Raw genomic sequence first — 15,940 nt, forward strand, 5'->3', positions numbered from 1 at the left:
TTTTTTTTTTTTTTTTTTTTTTTTTTTTTTTTTTTTTTTTTTTTTTCCCCCAATGCCACTCTGGCTATGCATGAAAGGATTACAGCTGTCCAGGAGGGATGGCTTCACCCCATGTATAATAAAAACCCAGGGAAACACTTTTATTCAGAACTTTAATGCAAATATGACTAATTACATTATTATGAGGGTAGCATCACTGTTTCCCATGCATTACTCCTATTTGTAATTCTGCAGCCGTTTAACAGATGTGTGCCTCAGTGCACCAGGCCCAAGAGGCAGCCGGTAAGAGAGCCCTGCTGAGTGCTACCTGGGGGGCAAAGCCCCAGCCCGTAGCTAGCAGCAGGGACCCCACACCCCGCATATGAGCAGAGGGCAGGAGCAAACAGCGTGACTGGCGCTACCTTCAGCCCCTACTCCAACAACAACCCCCCCCCCCCCCCCCCCCCCCCCCCCCCAGCGTCCCTAAAATGGCGCCGCGCTGGGAAGACTCCATTTCCCAGCGTGCCCAGCGGCTCGCGCCGTATTTCAGTTCCCGGCGCGCCGCACGCCCCCGGCTGTCCGATGCCGCTGGGCGGCGGCCTGGGGGCTCCTGGGAATTGTAGTCCGCGTGGCTGCGCGCCCTTTGGCGCCGTGGCCGGCCTCTGCCCGCCGGTGGGTGTGCGGGCACTGGGAGGGCAGGGCCGCGGCCTGCGGGTGCGGGGAGGCAGCGGGGCGGTGCGGGGCCGCTGCGGGATGGAGGAGTTCCGCGGGGGTGGCTCCCTGTGGGGCGGCAGCTGAGCCTCGAGGGGGTCGGGGCGTCCTGCAGCTTGCAGAGTGGGGGCAAGGAGTGAGCCAGATTTTGTCCAGAGGGTGAAGAAGGCCAAGCTCCGGGCGCTGCGGGAGGTGGGCAAGGCTCAGGGCGTGAGGGGACGTGTGGTGGGAGCCTGGTGCAGCCAGCAGAAAGCCCTTGAGCTGTGTGGGTGGGCTTTTCTCAAGGCAGGAACTGCTTCCCTGCAGTTCGGTTTGTGTCTGCACCGTGAGATGCCCAAGAACTGGAAGGTGATCAGGAAAGGTGGGGTGTAGTCCCAGCGTTGTTCTTAAGTACCAGAGATATAAAATGCTTCCTGCATAAGACCTCACAGAGGCCTACTTTACCCACATTTGCCTTCACAGGGCTGGCTTTGGCAGTTTCATTGGGACTGGTAACTGCTAGGGCTTGCTGAAGAGGGTGCTCAGAGCTGTTAGGAAATGGAGGTTTTCTTGTTTTGCTCACTGATACTGGTTCAGCATTGGTCTGACAGCTTTGCGTTAGAACAACATTTTTGTGTAGGAGCAGTTGCTGTAATATCTGACCACAAATAATACTGAGCTGTCAGTACAATAAGAATTTTGTTGGGGATGGAGTTGAAGCTTCCTGTTTCTCTTTGCTGTTTTCTTATGTAGCCTGGCCTCCACTCCTGTAAAGAAGCAGGTGCCTCTGTGATTAAATACTGATGCAGTTTTGATTCAGGTTTGTTTGAATTGTCGAAGATGTCATCAGGCCTTACGGAAGACCAAAAGAAAAGAATCGAAGAGAACCGCCAGAAGGCTTTGGCTAGGAGAGCAGAGAGGCTAGCAGCACAGAGAGGTGGACAGGTGGGAGTTACAGGACCTCAGGTAAAAGAACAGAGTCCAGGCAATTGGGGAAAGTTGAAGCAAGAAAACAATCATGTCAGATTCATTAGCAAAGACCAACAGAATCCAAACAGTCCTGTGGAGCAGAAGAGCTATCTTCAGAAAAATTATAATCATTACTCTGCAAACCAACAGATGGCTGGTTCACGTGGAGAGCAACAAAAGAATTGTTCAGAGGACTCGAAGCAAGCAAGTGGCATTAAGCAGTTCCCTACAACGATCCCAAATTCTCTGAGTTATTCCCATCAACAAAACTCAGATGCTGATGGTCAGAAACACGGACAACAAGCTTTAATTAATCTTGGTACATTCCAGCAGCCCACATGCTACCCAGCTTCCAAAAACACTGCAGAACCATCTCATCCTAAATTAATTGATAACGGGCACCCTGATGGTATTAAAGATTTACAAAGTTGGAGCAAATCTGCCATAAAATATGTTTCAGCACCGAGCAGCGCCACCCCGAGTGATTCAGAAACACTGATAAACAGAAGCAGACCAACAGAAAGCCAGGGGGGAGGTGGTGCCTTTCAGGCCAGTGGTAAGGTGCAGAAGCTGCCCAGCTCTGCTGGTGCAGGCTCTACTTTTGAAGCTGCCTCTCGCAAGAAAGCAAATAATGTTACGAAAGGAAAATGTGTGAAATATGGGGAAGATCGTTTCCTGGTTGAAATAGGGTATAATGCTGAACTCATTGCTGTATTTAAGAAAATACCAAGCAAAAGCTATGGTAAGAATTGATTGTTTGCTTTTATCTCTGTTTTATGTTGGATCAAATTTTCAGCATCTGCTGGAATCATAGTAGCTCTGTGCTCTTAGTGCAGCTGCTGTTGGGATGGAATACGTGGTATTAATGGTGGATTGCAAAAGTAAAGGCAGCTGAAATTGGAAAGCAGTTCTGGCTGTAAATATCTTGAGCTTGGATTTAGCCAGGAAATCTGAATTTTTGCTTTATGAACAGTGCTCTAATAAGTTTAGTGCCAGCTGCTGGTCAGAGCCTTCTGGGAATGAAGGAAGAGAAGTTATCCATGAATTAGTATGGGAAAATGGGTCACTTCAGCTGTAGTTCAGAGTTGATGGGCTGGCTCTGTTAACTGGGTTATTGAGAGTAGTGGAGTTTCCACCTTTTCAGCTTGCTTCTGATCTTTTCTCCCTGCCTTTATTTGTTACATTCTACTTGTGTTTCCCCACCTATGTTGCTGCTGCCTGTGAATGATTGATGCATGCTTCTTGCTTTAGTATTGATGTGCCCTATGGCTTTTTTTTGGTGTCAGGTAGCTGTAAGCCTGTGCATGCTGTTTTTCAGATGTGTATCAAGAAGTTTGCATGAGTAGAATGAATTCTGTCTTGCCTGGCATGAACATTTTATAGCACTGCTTTATTCTACCCTAAATGACTCATATTCTGCCCTATTTTAGATCCTACTATGAAAAAATGGAATTTCAGCCTGGAAGATTACATCAGTTTCAGTAAGTAAATGGACTGTTGAATGATAAAAAAAGATCTAAGTCTTAACATCCCCCCTGCAACCTTTCCATAATTGTTATTTAGCTTTGTTATTGTCTGGAGTAATAAAAGAAACAGTGCTACTCAAACACAATGCCTGTCTTTTAGACTTTTAGCTCATAACATTTTCCTGACATGGCGTAGTATATTAGAAATAACTTGATTTTTGAGGTAATACAAATGCCAAGCATAGACTTAACTTCTGCACTTGCTGAATTGCTTAGGAGTCAACAAGCCGTATCATAAGGAAAATATCTGCTGTGTGGATACTTCGTATGAGTCTGTATGGAGACCTGAGCATGTTCCTCTGGCTAATGCTTGATTTCTAGGTCTGTTCAGGCAATTTCTTTTTAATAGATCTTTTTTACTTTTTTTCCCCTGTTAATTTTGGGGTGTCAGAAAAGAAAAAAATACAGTTCTCTAAAGCTCTGAGCCAGGCTGAAAATGAAGTTGCCTTTTTTTTGAAATAGCAAGGATGGTTTTATCTTTTTCTCTACTGTCATTTTGTTCTGGAAAGATTGAGAGATGACAGAGGCAAACAGTTCAGGTAAGCTTTTCAAAAGCATATTGTGTTGAAACCAGTGATAAATCACTATTGATTTCAGTGGGAACAGAATTGGGTCTGTGTTGAGCACTTTGAAAAACCCACAGATGAGTGCTGGTATTTTAGCTTCCCATGTGGGTTGCCACACATTCATTATTTAAGTGCTGCTGGTTTACTTGAAGTTTGTCAAGTACAGATGAGAGCAGAGTCTCTGCACCAAGGAGCTTGCAAATGAAGAGAACATTTTTTTTTTTTTTTGAAATCATGTCATGTCATGCTTTTTTTTCCTTAAACCATCATAGTTCAGCTATAATAATAAAGACAACATATGGGAATAGATTGGCAGAGAGACAGAGGGAAAAAATGTGCCATTAGTTAGTGTTGTTAGCCGTGGTCTTTGACTAACAGCTGTAAAATGGTATGTCCCTTCTCTCCCCATGCCCTGGCATCATGACAGCGGTGGTTGCTAGTAACCAGTAAGAGGAGCCCAGGTGGTTGGGGGAAGTACAAGTCTAGCTGCAAGATGTGTTAGTATAAAGGGTGATGGACTTAAATTGTAACAGAGGAGATTTGAGGTTTTGGACTAGATTCTTTCCTAGAGTATTACGAGTATAGGGCATTCCTCCTAGATGAGACTGCATATCAGAAGTCCACGTGACACACGGGGCAGATGTGTTTAGATCTTTTTCCTTTGCTGTTTGCAGAAGCACCTTCCAGCCTTTCCAGGCACATATGTATTAATTGCCATAACCTCCCCCTCCCCCCTGCCTCCCAGTGCCTTCAGCTTTTTAAGTGGAAAATACTGTGTTGTGTGCAATTTACTGCTCAATGTGGTTCTGCAGGTTGCCTGCACTGGCCTAGTAAGCCACATTTTGGAACTGCTGATAGCAGAAGCCTAACACAGTGACAATACTGGACGGGCCTAAGTTCCCCTATTCTCACATGCTCCCCCTGCCCCTGCTGCACTCTTTGTGCCACCACTCTCCCTATTCTATGTCCCTGCAAGTTATAGCAAGGAATCATTATTCCCTTTCAATGTGAAGGTATCTGGCTTGCTTGTCATCCACTTGTCATCCTTTTCCAAAGCATACCGTGCATGTAGTTTATCCATGTCCTTTGTACTTTCCATGTTAATCTGACAGTTTTTCTTCCTAGTGGAAGCGGCAAATCAACTTTCTTCAGTGATTCTGGCACCACTGGAAGGAGAAAATGTGGTTGGCTTGGCATCAGGCTCTCGTTTCAGTGACGGTGGAGTTGATGTGATGTCCCTCTTGAAGATGTGCAAGAACTGGAAGAAACCCTCAGCCCTTGTCAAAGGGAAGTGTGTGCTGATCTCTCGCTTGCGGTTTGAGGTTGATGTTGGGTATTCTGCAGAAGTTATTGGAGTGTTCAAACAGATGAATTCTAGAAATTATGGTGAGTCTTGTTATTATTTTGATGTTGTTTGGGCTGCTTTTGGAGTGCTGTGAATTTAATTCTGAAATGAAGAGACATGGATGGATAGCCATGTTCTTATGGACAGAGATTTCAGTCTATTTTAAGAGTTGTGACAGTGTTCGTTATAACTATTGCAGATGCAAAGACCAGAAAGTGGAATTTCTTGCTCGAGGACTATCCCAAACTGAGTGAGTTGCAGCTTTTTTTCTTTCTGGCTAGGCTTTTTTGTGTCTATATTAGCTATCAGAAAAATCTTCCTGCTTATTACATACAACAGCTCTGCTTGAACTCTAAGGATCTGCAGGAGAATAGATTCCTCTCTTCTCCTGCCATATTTGAATGGATAGGCATGGTGGCTGCTAGGCTTTCTTGTCCTCACAGAAATTCTGTCTTACAGACTCTTTTTAGGTGTGCTCCTGTAATCCTCAGCGCCAGCCTACCCATGATATTTTGCTCCCTCTTGTGCACATACCAATTTGTAAACTGGCACAGCCACCCCTTGCTCAGAAAAGAGCACAGAGCAAAACTTACCAGGCTGTTTTACTTCCAGTTCTTCCACTTAGTTAGCTACAATATTCGAGTAGTATGTACAGTGTCATACTATTTTGTTTCACTCTCAGCAAATTTTGTCTTTCAGGTCAGAGCACTAGGTTTTCAAGTCAGCTGATGATTTCTGTAACAACAGTTCATGTGTGGGCACAATCTGGGTGTTGACTCTAGCTGGTTTTGTTCAGCATACATTTTACCGTTAATAATAATGTTTTTGTAGATGTCACACAATGTTAGGTTTCCAGTTGATGTACAAGGCAGGTTAGAATTCAGCTTTCTCCCATAGCTGTATTTACTGTTGGCCAAACAAGAAGAGCTGCTTGTTTCTCTTGCAGAAGTGTGCAGATCTGCTCGAAATAGTTGTCTTGATGCAGGATATCCCACTAGAATGCTTCAATGTTAGTTGATAGATACTTAAAAGAAAGCTTACAAAAAAAAATATTTTGAAGAACATCATTTATTCTCAAGTGGAATCAAAGAACGTGGTGTTGCTACAGCATTCATTTCTTGGCAGAAGTTGACCAGTAGACAGACTCCTGCCTTGGTGCGTCCATGCTGTGCTGGTGGAACTGTGACTGGCTGAACTGAAATGTAGAACTCTGTTGTGGTTTTTGTTGTTGTTTTTCTAATGGATGCCACTTTGCAGAATAATTCACTCTAAGCAGCATGTTCCTAGCACATCTGCTTCTTAGTGTTTTTTTTTGTTTTGTTTTTTGTTTAGTGAAGTTTATAGAGTGCTTTGAGATGAATAGCATTATGCAAGTCCTAAGTATTATAATTATTATTTATCATTCCAGTTGGCCTGCTGTGTTTGCCTTGGTACTTATGGGAGGGTATGTGGCTGTGGAATTGGGGTAAGCTTCAGAAAGATAATAAGCAAGGTGCTCTGCATTCATCCTTAGAAAGCGTGTTGTGTAGGACTGAGCATTTCAGAGCTGGAACGCTGTTGCTCCAAGTAGTTTTTCTTCCAGTGCAGGCTCATGCTTCCATGGGATACTGAAGCATGCTTGATGACTATGTCTGTGTCTATGAGGCATGCCTTAGGAATGTTAATAATGGTTGTAGGGCTGAAAGCTACACGGTGAGGCCTTGCGGGAATGGCAAATCATGAAAACCGTTGTGTGTGCCTTGTTGGAGGCTGTGAAACTCCAGGACTGGGATGTTGATAGACCTGGATTGCAGTGAGAGTTGATGATCTCACACAGCTTGCTAAAAGATCGTTTGTATGTGCAAAGGGCTTGAACCTGTAGCAAGAGCTAGGTAGTGAGAACAAATGCATCATCTCCCTCATCTCCCAGTCTGTCACTCTCTTTGCTACACTGGCAGTTTTACACATTGTGTGAAGGATCCAGAATACCACAGACTTAAAGAAAACCAAACCAAACCACTGCCACCAAAACCTGAACCAAAAACCTCCAGAGATGTTCTTGCAAGGTGCAGTTTGTGAGGGCATTTGAGGCTTCCTGTAGCATGTGCCTTTCTGAGGAACAGCATTAGCTTTGTGCCTGTTCATTTACCTACGTCAGGGGAAAAAAAAAAAAAAAGGTTTTTAAAAGGCTGGTTGCCATTTCCAGCAGTGATATCTGTTAGTTTGGAACTGTTTGTAGAGGTTAATGTCTCTTTGCCTAGTTGCTCAGTCATCTTTATATAAAGGTCACTTCAGTAAAAAGTGTCTGTTGGATGAATCATGCTGGTGGCAGATATATCTTAATCACTCTCCCAGCTCATGTACAGAACAATAGCAACAGAATTATCAGTGAGCAAATTGTAGCAATTATGCTAACACATAGCTCAGTCTGTGAGTGTAATAACAAGCTTGTGCTCTACTTCGGGCGGAGAGAGTTCCTGCTATTGAAGAAGTATAAATTAAACTGGAGAGTTTAGAAAGTTTGGCCATTGCCCAACCACAAATGGAAATCTTTTCATATGTATATTCCTTTGAATTGCTTTCCCCCTTCATGTGGCAGGGGTCCATAATGCTGCTTTGCTCTTGGAGATAACTGAAATGAGAATACCTGACTGGGTTCTGGAGGTGCGTTTACTGCTGGTGTAGTCAGTTCTTATTTCAGCGTGCACTGGTCATTTTTGCAAACAGGGTTGTTTTTATGTCTTCCTGACTTCCTATACAGGCCACTAGATACAAGTGGCTCCTCACAGGAAAGGATCCGTGCACATGCACTTGTGCTCCTAGCGTAGAGGTGTCTTTTGTTCCTCAGTCAGAGGCCGAAGATTGATTACTGAGCCTGGTTTCCTGGTCCCCACTCACTGCATGCTTGAAACTGGTATTTATTTTCATAGAAACTCGTAGCTGGATTAAAAAGACATACTTCTCTCCTTTTGGGATGGGATAGGGAGGCTGTGAAAGGGGCCTCGTGAGTCAGATGTGAGTAGTGTTGAGGGATTCAGGTAGCTGCCTGTGGGCTGGTTCTGGCCTGCAAACTACTACTGTGCTGGTGAACGGAGCACGCCAGCTGAGCAGGGAGTTGTTGCTGGCCCCTGAAGGATGGCTGGATGAGTGCGACAGACAGTGTGGTACAAGGGTAGGGTCTCTGAGTCTTGAGGCACTGCCCATTTTCTTATCCAAATATGCTGAAAGCGGGGTGTTGTGCATTTTAGTCAGAGCTGAACCTGTGTGAATTTGGGTAAGAGGAGAAGAGTTTTCAAAGCTGAGGATTCATATGACCTTTTTTCAAGTGTCTCAGGTCACTCCTGATCGTGTACTCAGGGGTGGCAGAGACCTCAGAGAAACTTAATGCAGAATCCCAAGGTCAGGATCAAGGTGCTCTTGCTTTCTAGGCTTCAAGAGCTCTTTTGTTCCAATCCATACTTTTATTCCTGAGTAAAATGTGCCCTAAACTGCCCTCATTGTGAATAATCCAGCTCCAGCTGTATTAGTAGCAATCATCTCTGAATGATGGCATCAGACTTTCAGTTTTTTATAATCAAGTCTAAATACAAGGGGAGGGGATGTGATTCATCATGTGGTGCTGAAATAGACTTCAGGGAAGAGGCTAGGCCAACACCTGTGCATGATGCAGTGCTTTCTTGAGCTGTTTCAGGGTAGGAAATAATGTTGTAGATGAGGTCAAGGGATGCGCTCTCGTGTCAATAATGTAAGTCATGTGTATGTCACCTTGTCTGATAATAAACTGCTCTGTTCTTTGCAGTGAAAATGTTCCAGAGCCTTGCATCTGTACAAATGGAGCCCCTTCCCGAGGCAGTAGTACAGACCTTCGCTGCTCAAATACAGAGCTCCGCGTCACAGCCGACAGACTTTCCCGATGCTGACCTTTCAGTAGTGGACTCTAAAATTGTGACAAGCCTCATGCCCTTTCAGCGGGAAGGTGTGAAGTAGGTCCTTTTTGCATGCTGTTAGAGCTGGTCCTTGCCTGGAATTGTATGCTTTATATTGGTGCCCAGGCCACATTCTCTTCCACAGAGGGTTCTGCATTTCTCCAGAGTCTTGGGTGGTTATACTCTGGCACTCTAGGCTCTTGATTGGTTGGTGTGGTTTGTTTTGTTTGATTTTTTTTTTTTGTGTTGTTGTTTGTTTGAATGACACATCTATTCGTTTCTAGCTAGAATTCTTCATCGTGAGTCAGGACAGAAATATCATTTTGCTAGTCTTACAGAACTGTTCAAATGGTACATCTCTGATCTCTCTCCCACGATTCAGTATGTGCCTGATTGTCATATGATTTTTTTTGTAAGGTCATTTTTTTATCCAAGTGACTTTTTTTCCCTCCAAATACTAATGTACATGGAAAGTGCCAGAAATGGGACTCTGGTCATGAAAGGCTTGGAATGACTAACTGTATCTAGAAGGAACATTTTAAATGTCCCTGTCTGTGCCATATACAGCCATTAGTAGCTGAATTCAAGATGCAACCCTGGAAAGTCTGTATTTACTGCTATTTAAATGGCATTGGTGTTAATATTTTCTTAGCCCAGACAGAACGTGAATAATAGCATGGAAAGTGTGCTTTAAATAATTGTAAGGTCTTGCATTTACTTCTTGCATGAAATCAATGTCTCTAAGGTCTGGGCTGACCCATCCAAGCTTTGGGAGAAGAATTTTGTGAGCTGCTTAATTATGTTAAAGCTAATGGAGAAGATCCAGGTTTACTGAAGAACCCAGGTTACTTCCAGGCAATTCACGTTGTACGCTTAACCTACAAAACATCTGCAGTTTATTGGGTACCGTGCAGCAGGCTAAAGATATTTACTGCAGTTGATCCTCACTGTAGTGTCATCCACAATCTGCAGAAGGATTTTTTTCTCTTTTTTCTCAGTTCTTCTAGAAAGTGCTTCTCATCTGATTTAGACAGTTGTTGAATTGTGCTCATCTTGGACGCCAGGAGAGACGGTAACCCATTTCTTGACTCTTATTTCCCCCAGTTTTGCAATTTCCAGAAATGGCCGTTTACTTCTTGCGGATGACATGGGCTTGGGCAAGACTATCCAGGCGATCTGCGTCGCTGCCTATTACCGAAAGGAATGGCCCTTGCTGGTGGTGACTCCCTCTTCTGTGAGGTTTACGTGGGCAGAGGTACTGTGAGTTTAACATTACGTAGATGGCCAGTAGAGGGCACGTGCGGTGGTTATTCTGTGCTGCAGTCTGTACAAGTTAAAGTTTTGAGATGATGTATTTTAAGGGTAAGAAAGTAAAATCTGTACTTCTTTAGAAACTTAAGATGGGGGAAATTGCTTGGCAGTGGCACTGACCATATGATATAAGCCTACTTCCTTTTACTGGCTGATTTCCTTTTTGCAGTCCAGCTGATCTATTGAAAAGATGGAGATTTATAAAAAGTATGTCCTGTGAGCCTTTGTTAACTTTGTTCCTGCAAGTCAGCCAGCTCCAAGGAGGCATTTTACTAATTAGTGCCAAAGACAATAGTTGCACTGAAGCACCTGTCTACTGTATTCAATTCTTTTATAGCAGGACTTAGATGCTGAGCTTCTTGTTATTCTTCCTTCTTTTCAAGAGGTCCCATTATCATCATTATTAAATGTGCGTCATAATATGTCTTTCAGCATGTCCACTGTATGATGCTAAGTCCTCTGAGCCCTTTATCACTGTTAAACAGAAGCTCAGCAAAGCTCATGTGGTTGAGATATGTGATTTGTTGAAAGAAATCACTGTCATGACTGCGTCTCTTTGGTTGCCGTAGGCTAGTGAGATGTTCATTGTGGGAGAAAAATGTAAGCCAGATGTTTTAGGTTGGTAATTCTATATCTGAGTCAGAGAGGGTGGGAGTTTACCCCACCCTGTGATGCTTCATTGATGAGAAATATATTGGTAGTGATTTACTTGCATTTTTTCTGTTCATGTTGTTCTGTAATCTGGTTGTTAGAGCATCTCTGCTTGTGTTTTCACATGCAGTAGTGCAACAAAACGCTGGGTCGCAAGAAAAAAAGCTGAACAAGGGAGTAATGCTCATTTTGTTTCAGATGGGAAAGAAAAGGACTTGCTTCAGAGGCCCGTGGCCTTGTGATTGAACACTTAACCTGGATATGGGGCTCCTGTTGGAGACACTTCAGGCATCCTGGGGCCTGGGTTCTTGAAGTACTTGGTACCTGCAGCTAAACTCCTACATCCTGCTCTAGGAGATTTAAGCAGTATGAGGGTTTTCATCTTGAGTGCTTGATTTCCTCTGCCTATGCCCTCCTGACTTCTCAGGAGGCCACTGTGGGGGATATTTGTTAGGATGTTTGCTTCAAAATTGTCTGTGTTGCTTTGAGTATGTGAAATACCTGAGTCCAAGGAAAATGCATTGCAAAAGGTGGAAGAAGGTGAAGTTTGTTTTGGTCTGTAACCTTCTCAGTTCACTTCTGCACAGATATGTTTAACGTGGAAGCTCTTGTTGAGTCTCTGGAGCAGAATTGCCAGAGATTGTCTTCATCTCAGAGCTGCAGGATTTATTTTTAGATTATCTGGGCTCATGCCATTGAGTATCTTAGTATTTTAAGGTTCAACAGGAAGCTAGCAAGAAGGTGCAAGTTACTTTTAGGTGAGAAGTGCTGCAAGCATGCACTTGAAGTTCAGCATAATTTTAAAAAGTTTTTTAAATTAAGATTAAGATCTTCTGTTCAGGGAATTTCAAAGTACTTCTTATGGGCAAAGTTCAGCATCAAGTATAGCATCACTTATGGTGTGAATGAGACAAATGACCTTTACAAAAGGAGAGAACAGTACAGTAGGAGCTTCTAGATGCCTTCCCACTGCTTCACCCTTTGGCTCAATTTTGTGTAGCATCAGCCACACATTTTTTGGTTGGAATCTAACCTTGCCCATGTGGCGGCATATTTTGTGGTGCTTATAGGTGGTGCATGATAGCCAATTGTTAGTTTCTCGCATGCTGTTGGTATTTGACTCGCCTGACTACAACATGTAGTTGCTGAACGGATAAGCTTACAGCCCAGGTGCTATTCTTGATCTTCCCATTACCAGCAGTGCTGCCATGGGAATGCTACTGACCCTTTCTGTTCCCTCAGCTTGTGTCCGATGGTGGGTGGGGTGAGTCCTTGTTCTGAGCATTCATGTTATAATTTGTGATGGGTTTGGTGATCCTGACAGGGAATGTGAGCACCAGAATTAAATTACTGTCTTCTCCTCCAGGCATTTCACAGGTGGCTTCCATCCTTGAGTCCAGGTAGCACGAACGTCATTGTGACTGGCAAAGACAGCCTCACAGGAAGCTTGATTAACATTATCAGCTTTGATCTCCTTAGCAAGATGGACAAACAACTCAAGAGCACTTTCCAAGTAGTTATTATTGTAAGTAGTACACCGGAATTTTGAAGTTAATTACACGTTGCAAGTCGTGTATCCTTTGTGTGGTACAGCAGAGAAGTGTGAGGCAGAGCTTTTTTAGGATTGAAACTGTCTTGTAATTGTGGCTGTGATCACAGCTCTCTTCATGAGCAAAAGCAGTAGGATTTTATGAAACTTTCTTGATTCCTGAGGCTGTATTTTCTGTTTTAATGGTTAAGGTGCATCTTTGGTTCCATTGTGGTTGGGTGTGTCCCTTGCTGGAGAGCAAGGTGTGTTGTATCCATGTCATAGTCTTGGAGTTGTATCTTTTTAAGGGAAATGGACTTCGGGTTGATTTCAGTGTTTATCAAGTAAGCCAGATAACCTCTCAACACCACCTATGTAGGTAAAGCATCAAAAAAAACTCCCGTTGTTTGGGTTCCACGGAAAGTGTGCGTTAAACTTTCTTCAGTCATAAGTATCTTTGCTTTTGTAAATTAGTTTGAAATCAATTTTTTCACCTTTTTAGGAGCCATGGTAAAAGGCATTTTTCTAGATTTCAGTTAGTAAAAATTCAAAACACGTAGTGTTTCAAATCCAGCTTGGATCAATAAAGACCAAAAGTGTCTACAAAGCTTCCTGTGTTTCGTGTTCTCAGGCTAGCTTTCAGTTAACAGATGCACCTGTCCCCAAAATTGTAACCCTTGGAACATAACAGACCTTTTGTTTCTCAGCATCAGATGGGAATATGGGAGTTGATTGGGGAGTGGGGAGGGGGGGGTGGGGGTGGGGAAGAGAGAGACTGGGTTGGAGACCAAACTGCTCATGAGGGAATTGTTTTTTTTCCTTTTTCCCCCCCATTTCTACCCCAGGGCAGAAATGCAGATTGTTATCTTACGTGGGCTGCTGTTTTCAGTAAAGGGATTCAGGCTTTTGGGCTGCTACATTGGAACCTTTCACCAGCCCTGAGCTAGCAAATATTCTGTGTGTTTAAGTGTTCAGATATGGACACTGTATAAGTTTTTACAGATTATAGGAGTTCTACTGAGTGCCGAGCTTCCCTGCTTTTCCTTCCGATATTTTTGTGCTGACTGGGGCCAATAATGTAGCTTATTTGTTAATCAGGAGGGAGAAGACTGTGCCTGGGAGGCTAAGCAGTTGTATTGTCTTTACACGCATGGTTGCTTGCTCATCCAGACGTGGAAAGATGAGAATGTACCTTGGAGGGTGCCGATTAGATTTTGTGTCCGAGTTCTCCTTTGCTATAGCAGAAGAAATGAAGCCTGTTTGGGGGTGATGTCTCAAGTAGGAGGCTATTATCCACCTGGTGAGCCCTATCAGCAGAGCAGTTGGATCCTAATTAGATTTCTTTTTTCCTTGTTGTTTTCATTAACCCTTCAGTTAGGGAAGTATCACTGTGTAGGCCTCCCATGTTTGCTGCATTTAAAGGACACACAGGGGCAAATGAGCATCAGTGGTGGAGATGATGTTCCTCTTTCTCCTCCCCTTTCCATCCGCCTCTGGTCACTTGCCTGTGTTCATTTGAGATTCATGGCTTTAAGGTTTGATTTCCATTCCATTTGCGTGCAACTGGGGGTTTGAATATGGGAAGCCTGCTACTCCACATGCTGTCTTCATGTTTAGAATTCAATGTGACTATCCCAGTGCTTGAAATTTCCTCTGGGAGGGTAAGCTTCTAATATTTTAGATAGCTGAGAATATTGGGAATTTGTTCTTTATCCTGCAGTTGGCCTGTGGATCAGAGCTGTCTTCATTTCAATGCCTGTTTTGTTTCAGGATGAATCTCATTACCTAAAGAACGTAAAAACTGCACGATGTCGAGCTGCCATGCCTCTACTCAAGGTACGTATGCTGTGTGCCAAACATCCAGCAGTTAAGGCCAGGCTCCCAAAACACGTGCTGCTCTTTATACCAGGTTTAGGAGCCAGCAGCTGAGTTCTGCTGTTGTACCAGTGGAAGTCCAAATAACTGTTGATTCAAGAGCACAATTTGTCTCTATCTTGGCCACTAATTTGAATACAAATGTTAGATGGTAAAACCTAATGAAAGAACTTCAGAAACTCCCTTGATCTAAGTGTGGTACTGATGCTGATATGTTTTATGGTGATGGGGAAATAGGGAATGCCAAAACTTACTGAATATATTAGTAGAGAGTAGAAAGAATATAGCCCTATCAATGCAGCTTGTTTGGTGTAAAAATCATAATCACTTACTACTTGGCACTCAAATTGCTGCTGTATATCAAAATGATCTTACCTAGGTCCTGTCCTTGGCTTTAGTTTTGACCTCTGCTGTGTTACTACAAGCTTCCAATGTATTTGTGTGGCTGGCATATAAGAGCACTCCTACTAGTTCTTTGCATTACACCAGCAGGAAACAGCAGAATGGGAGGTTAGCAAGACAAGTGGCCCACAGAAGGGAAGGAATATTGAAGTATGTGATAGCAGGAGAAATGTAAATTTTAATATCTGCCTGTTGTTGTTGAATCAAAGAATCAAATTGTCCCTGGTAGCCTCTAGGAGATTAAAGTTACCAGTAATTTCTAGGCACTGCAGAGTCTGTACGTTAGAACAAGATAAATGCAGTTCTTTTTTAACAGCTATCCGTAAGTGTGTATAAAGAGAAGGTTTGATCTATGATGGCTTCATAGCAACTTTTATATGCAAGATTTTTAATGGCAGGCCACAGGTAGTTGCACTTCTGTAACTTCATCATTCTCTCTATAGACCTGATTCTTGTCTTCTCTTAGCTTTCTTTGTCACTTGAGGCTTTTAATGTTTGGAAGGTAAGTAGGAGGTCCAATTTTACGAGCAGTTTTAAGTACAGTAGTTAAGTTTTATGTCTGAAAATGATGGAAAAATAACAATTTTTACCTTGTTGTAGAATGCTCAGAAAGTTTTCTCATGCTTTCCTACTTGTAGCTTTGCAAGGATCGGCTTGTCAAAATTAATTGCAGGCTGTAAGATATGAAATATGGTACCTGTTAAATGGAGGCTAATTGTCTGTATGAACTTACTAAGAATGTACAGTTTTATGCTATCACATCACTGGTCTTGTGGTGTTGAGAGCTGGTGCTCTTGAAGCTGAATTTCACCCCTCTGAAAGCGTTACGAGTTTTATGTTCTCATCATGCACTTTCTCACCCATGAACAGCATACAGTAAGAAGGGACCAGAACCTTTAGAGAGCACTTCTTGCTAGGTGTTCACGTAAATCGCATTTTCCTGTTTGCTCACAACAACTTCTGGAGTGAGTATTTGCTGTAATAACCACTCATCTGCCCTCCTTGCTTTCCAACGTGTGTTTTGTTCTAAAACTAGTCCGTTCGGCAGCTTTGTCCTCAACTACCAGTGAGTGGTGCTGTACTCGCTACTGGCACAGCACATGACAGCAACGTTTCTTTGAAAGAACAACCGAGTTATGACAAGCCTTCATGACCTGAATACTGGATTTAAAAGTTATCCTGCTGTCTGTATA

The 15,940-nt window shown here is 43.2% G+C and overlaps 1 protein-coding gene across 1 annotated transcript in view; it reads left to right on the forward strand.

Annotated features, from left to right (window-relative positions):
* Positions 1–552: 552 nt before the first annotated feature.
* Positions 553–15,940, forward strand: part of SMARCAL1 (SWI/SNF related, matrix associated, actin dependent regulator of chromatin, subfamily a like 1) — a 33,274-nt gene continuing 17,886 nt past the window's right edge. The window contains exons 1-9 of the mRNA XM_035331986.1: positions 553–651; positions 1,423–2,380; positions 3,069–3,119; positions 4,856–5,116; positions 5,275–5,325; positions 8,854–9,037; positions 10,085–10,235; positions 12,309–12,467; positions 14,241–14,306. Of these exons, the coding sequence (XP_035187877.1) occupies positions 1,510–2,380; positions 3,069–3,119; positions 4,856–5,116; positions 5,275–5,325; positions 8,854–9,037; positions 10,085–10,235; positions 12,309–12,467; positions 14,241–14,306 (1,794 nt within the window). The 5' untranslated portion in view covers positions 553–651; positions 1,423–1,509. The remainder of the gene's footprint in view (positions 652–1,422; positions 2,381–3,068; positions 3,120–4,855; positions 5,117–5,274; positions 5,326–8,853; positions 9,038–10,084; positions 10,236–12,308; positions 12,468–14,240; positions 14,307–15,940) is intronic.

The sequence above is a fragment of the Oxyura jamaicensis genome, chromosome 7 (genome assembly GCF_011077185.1).
Source record: "Oxyura jamaicensis isolate SHBP4307 breed ruddy duck chromosome 7, BPBGC_Ojam_1.0, whole genome shotgun sequence".
NCBI classification, from domain to species: domain Eukaryota; kingdom Metazoa; phylum Chordata; class Aves; order Anseriformes; family Anatidae; genus Oxyura; species Oxyura jamaicensis.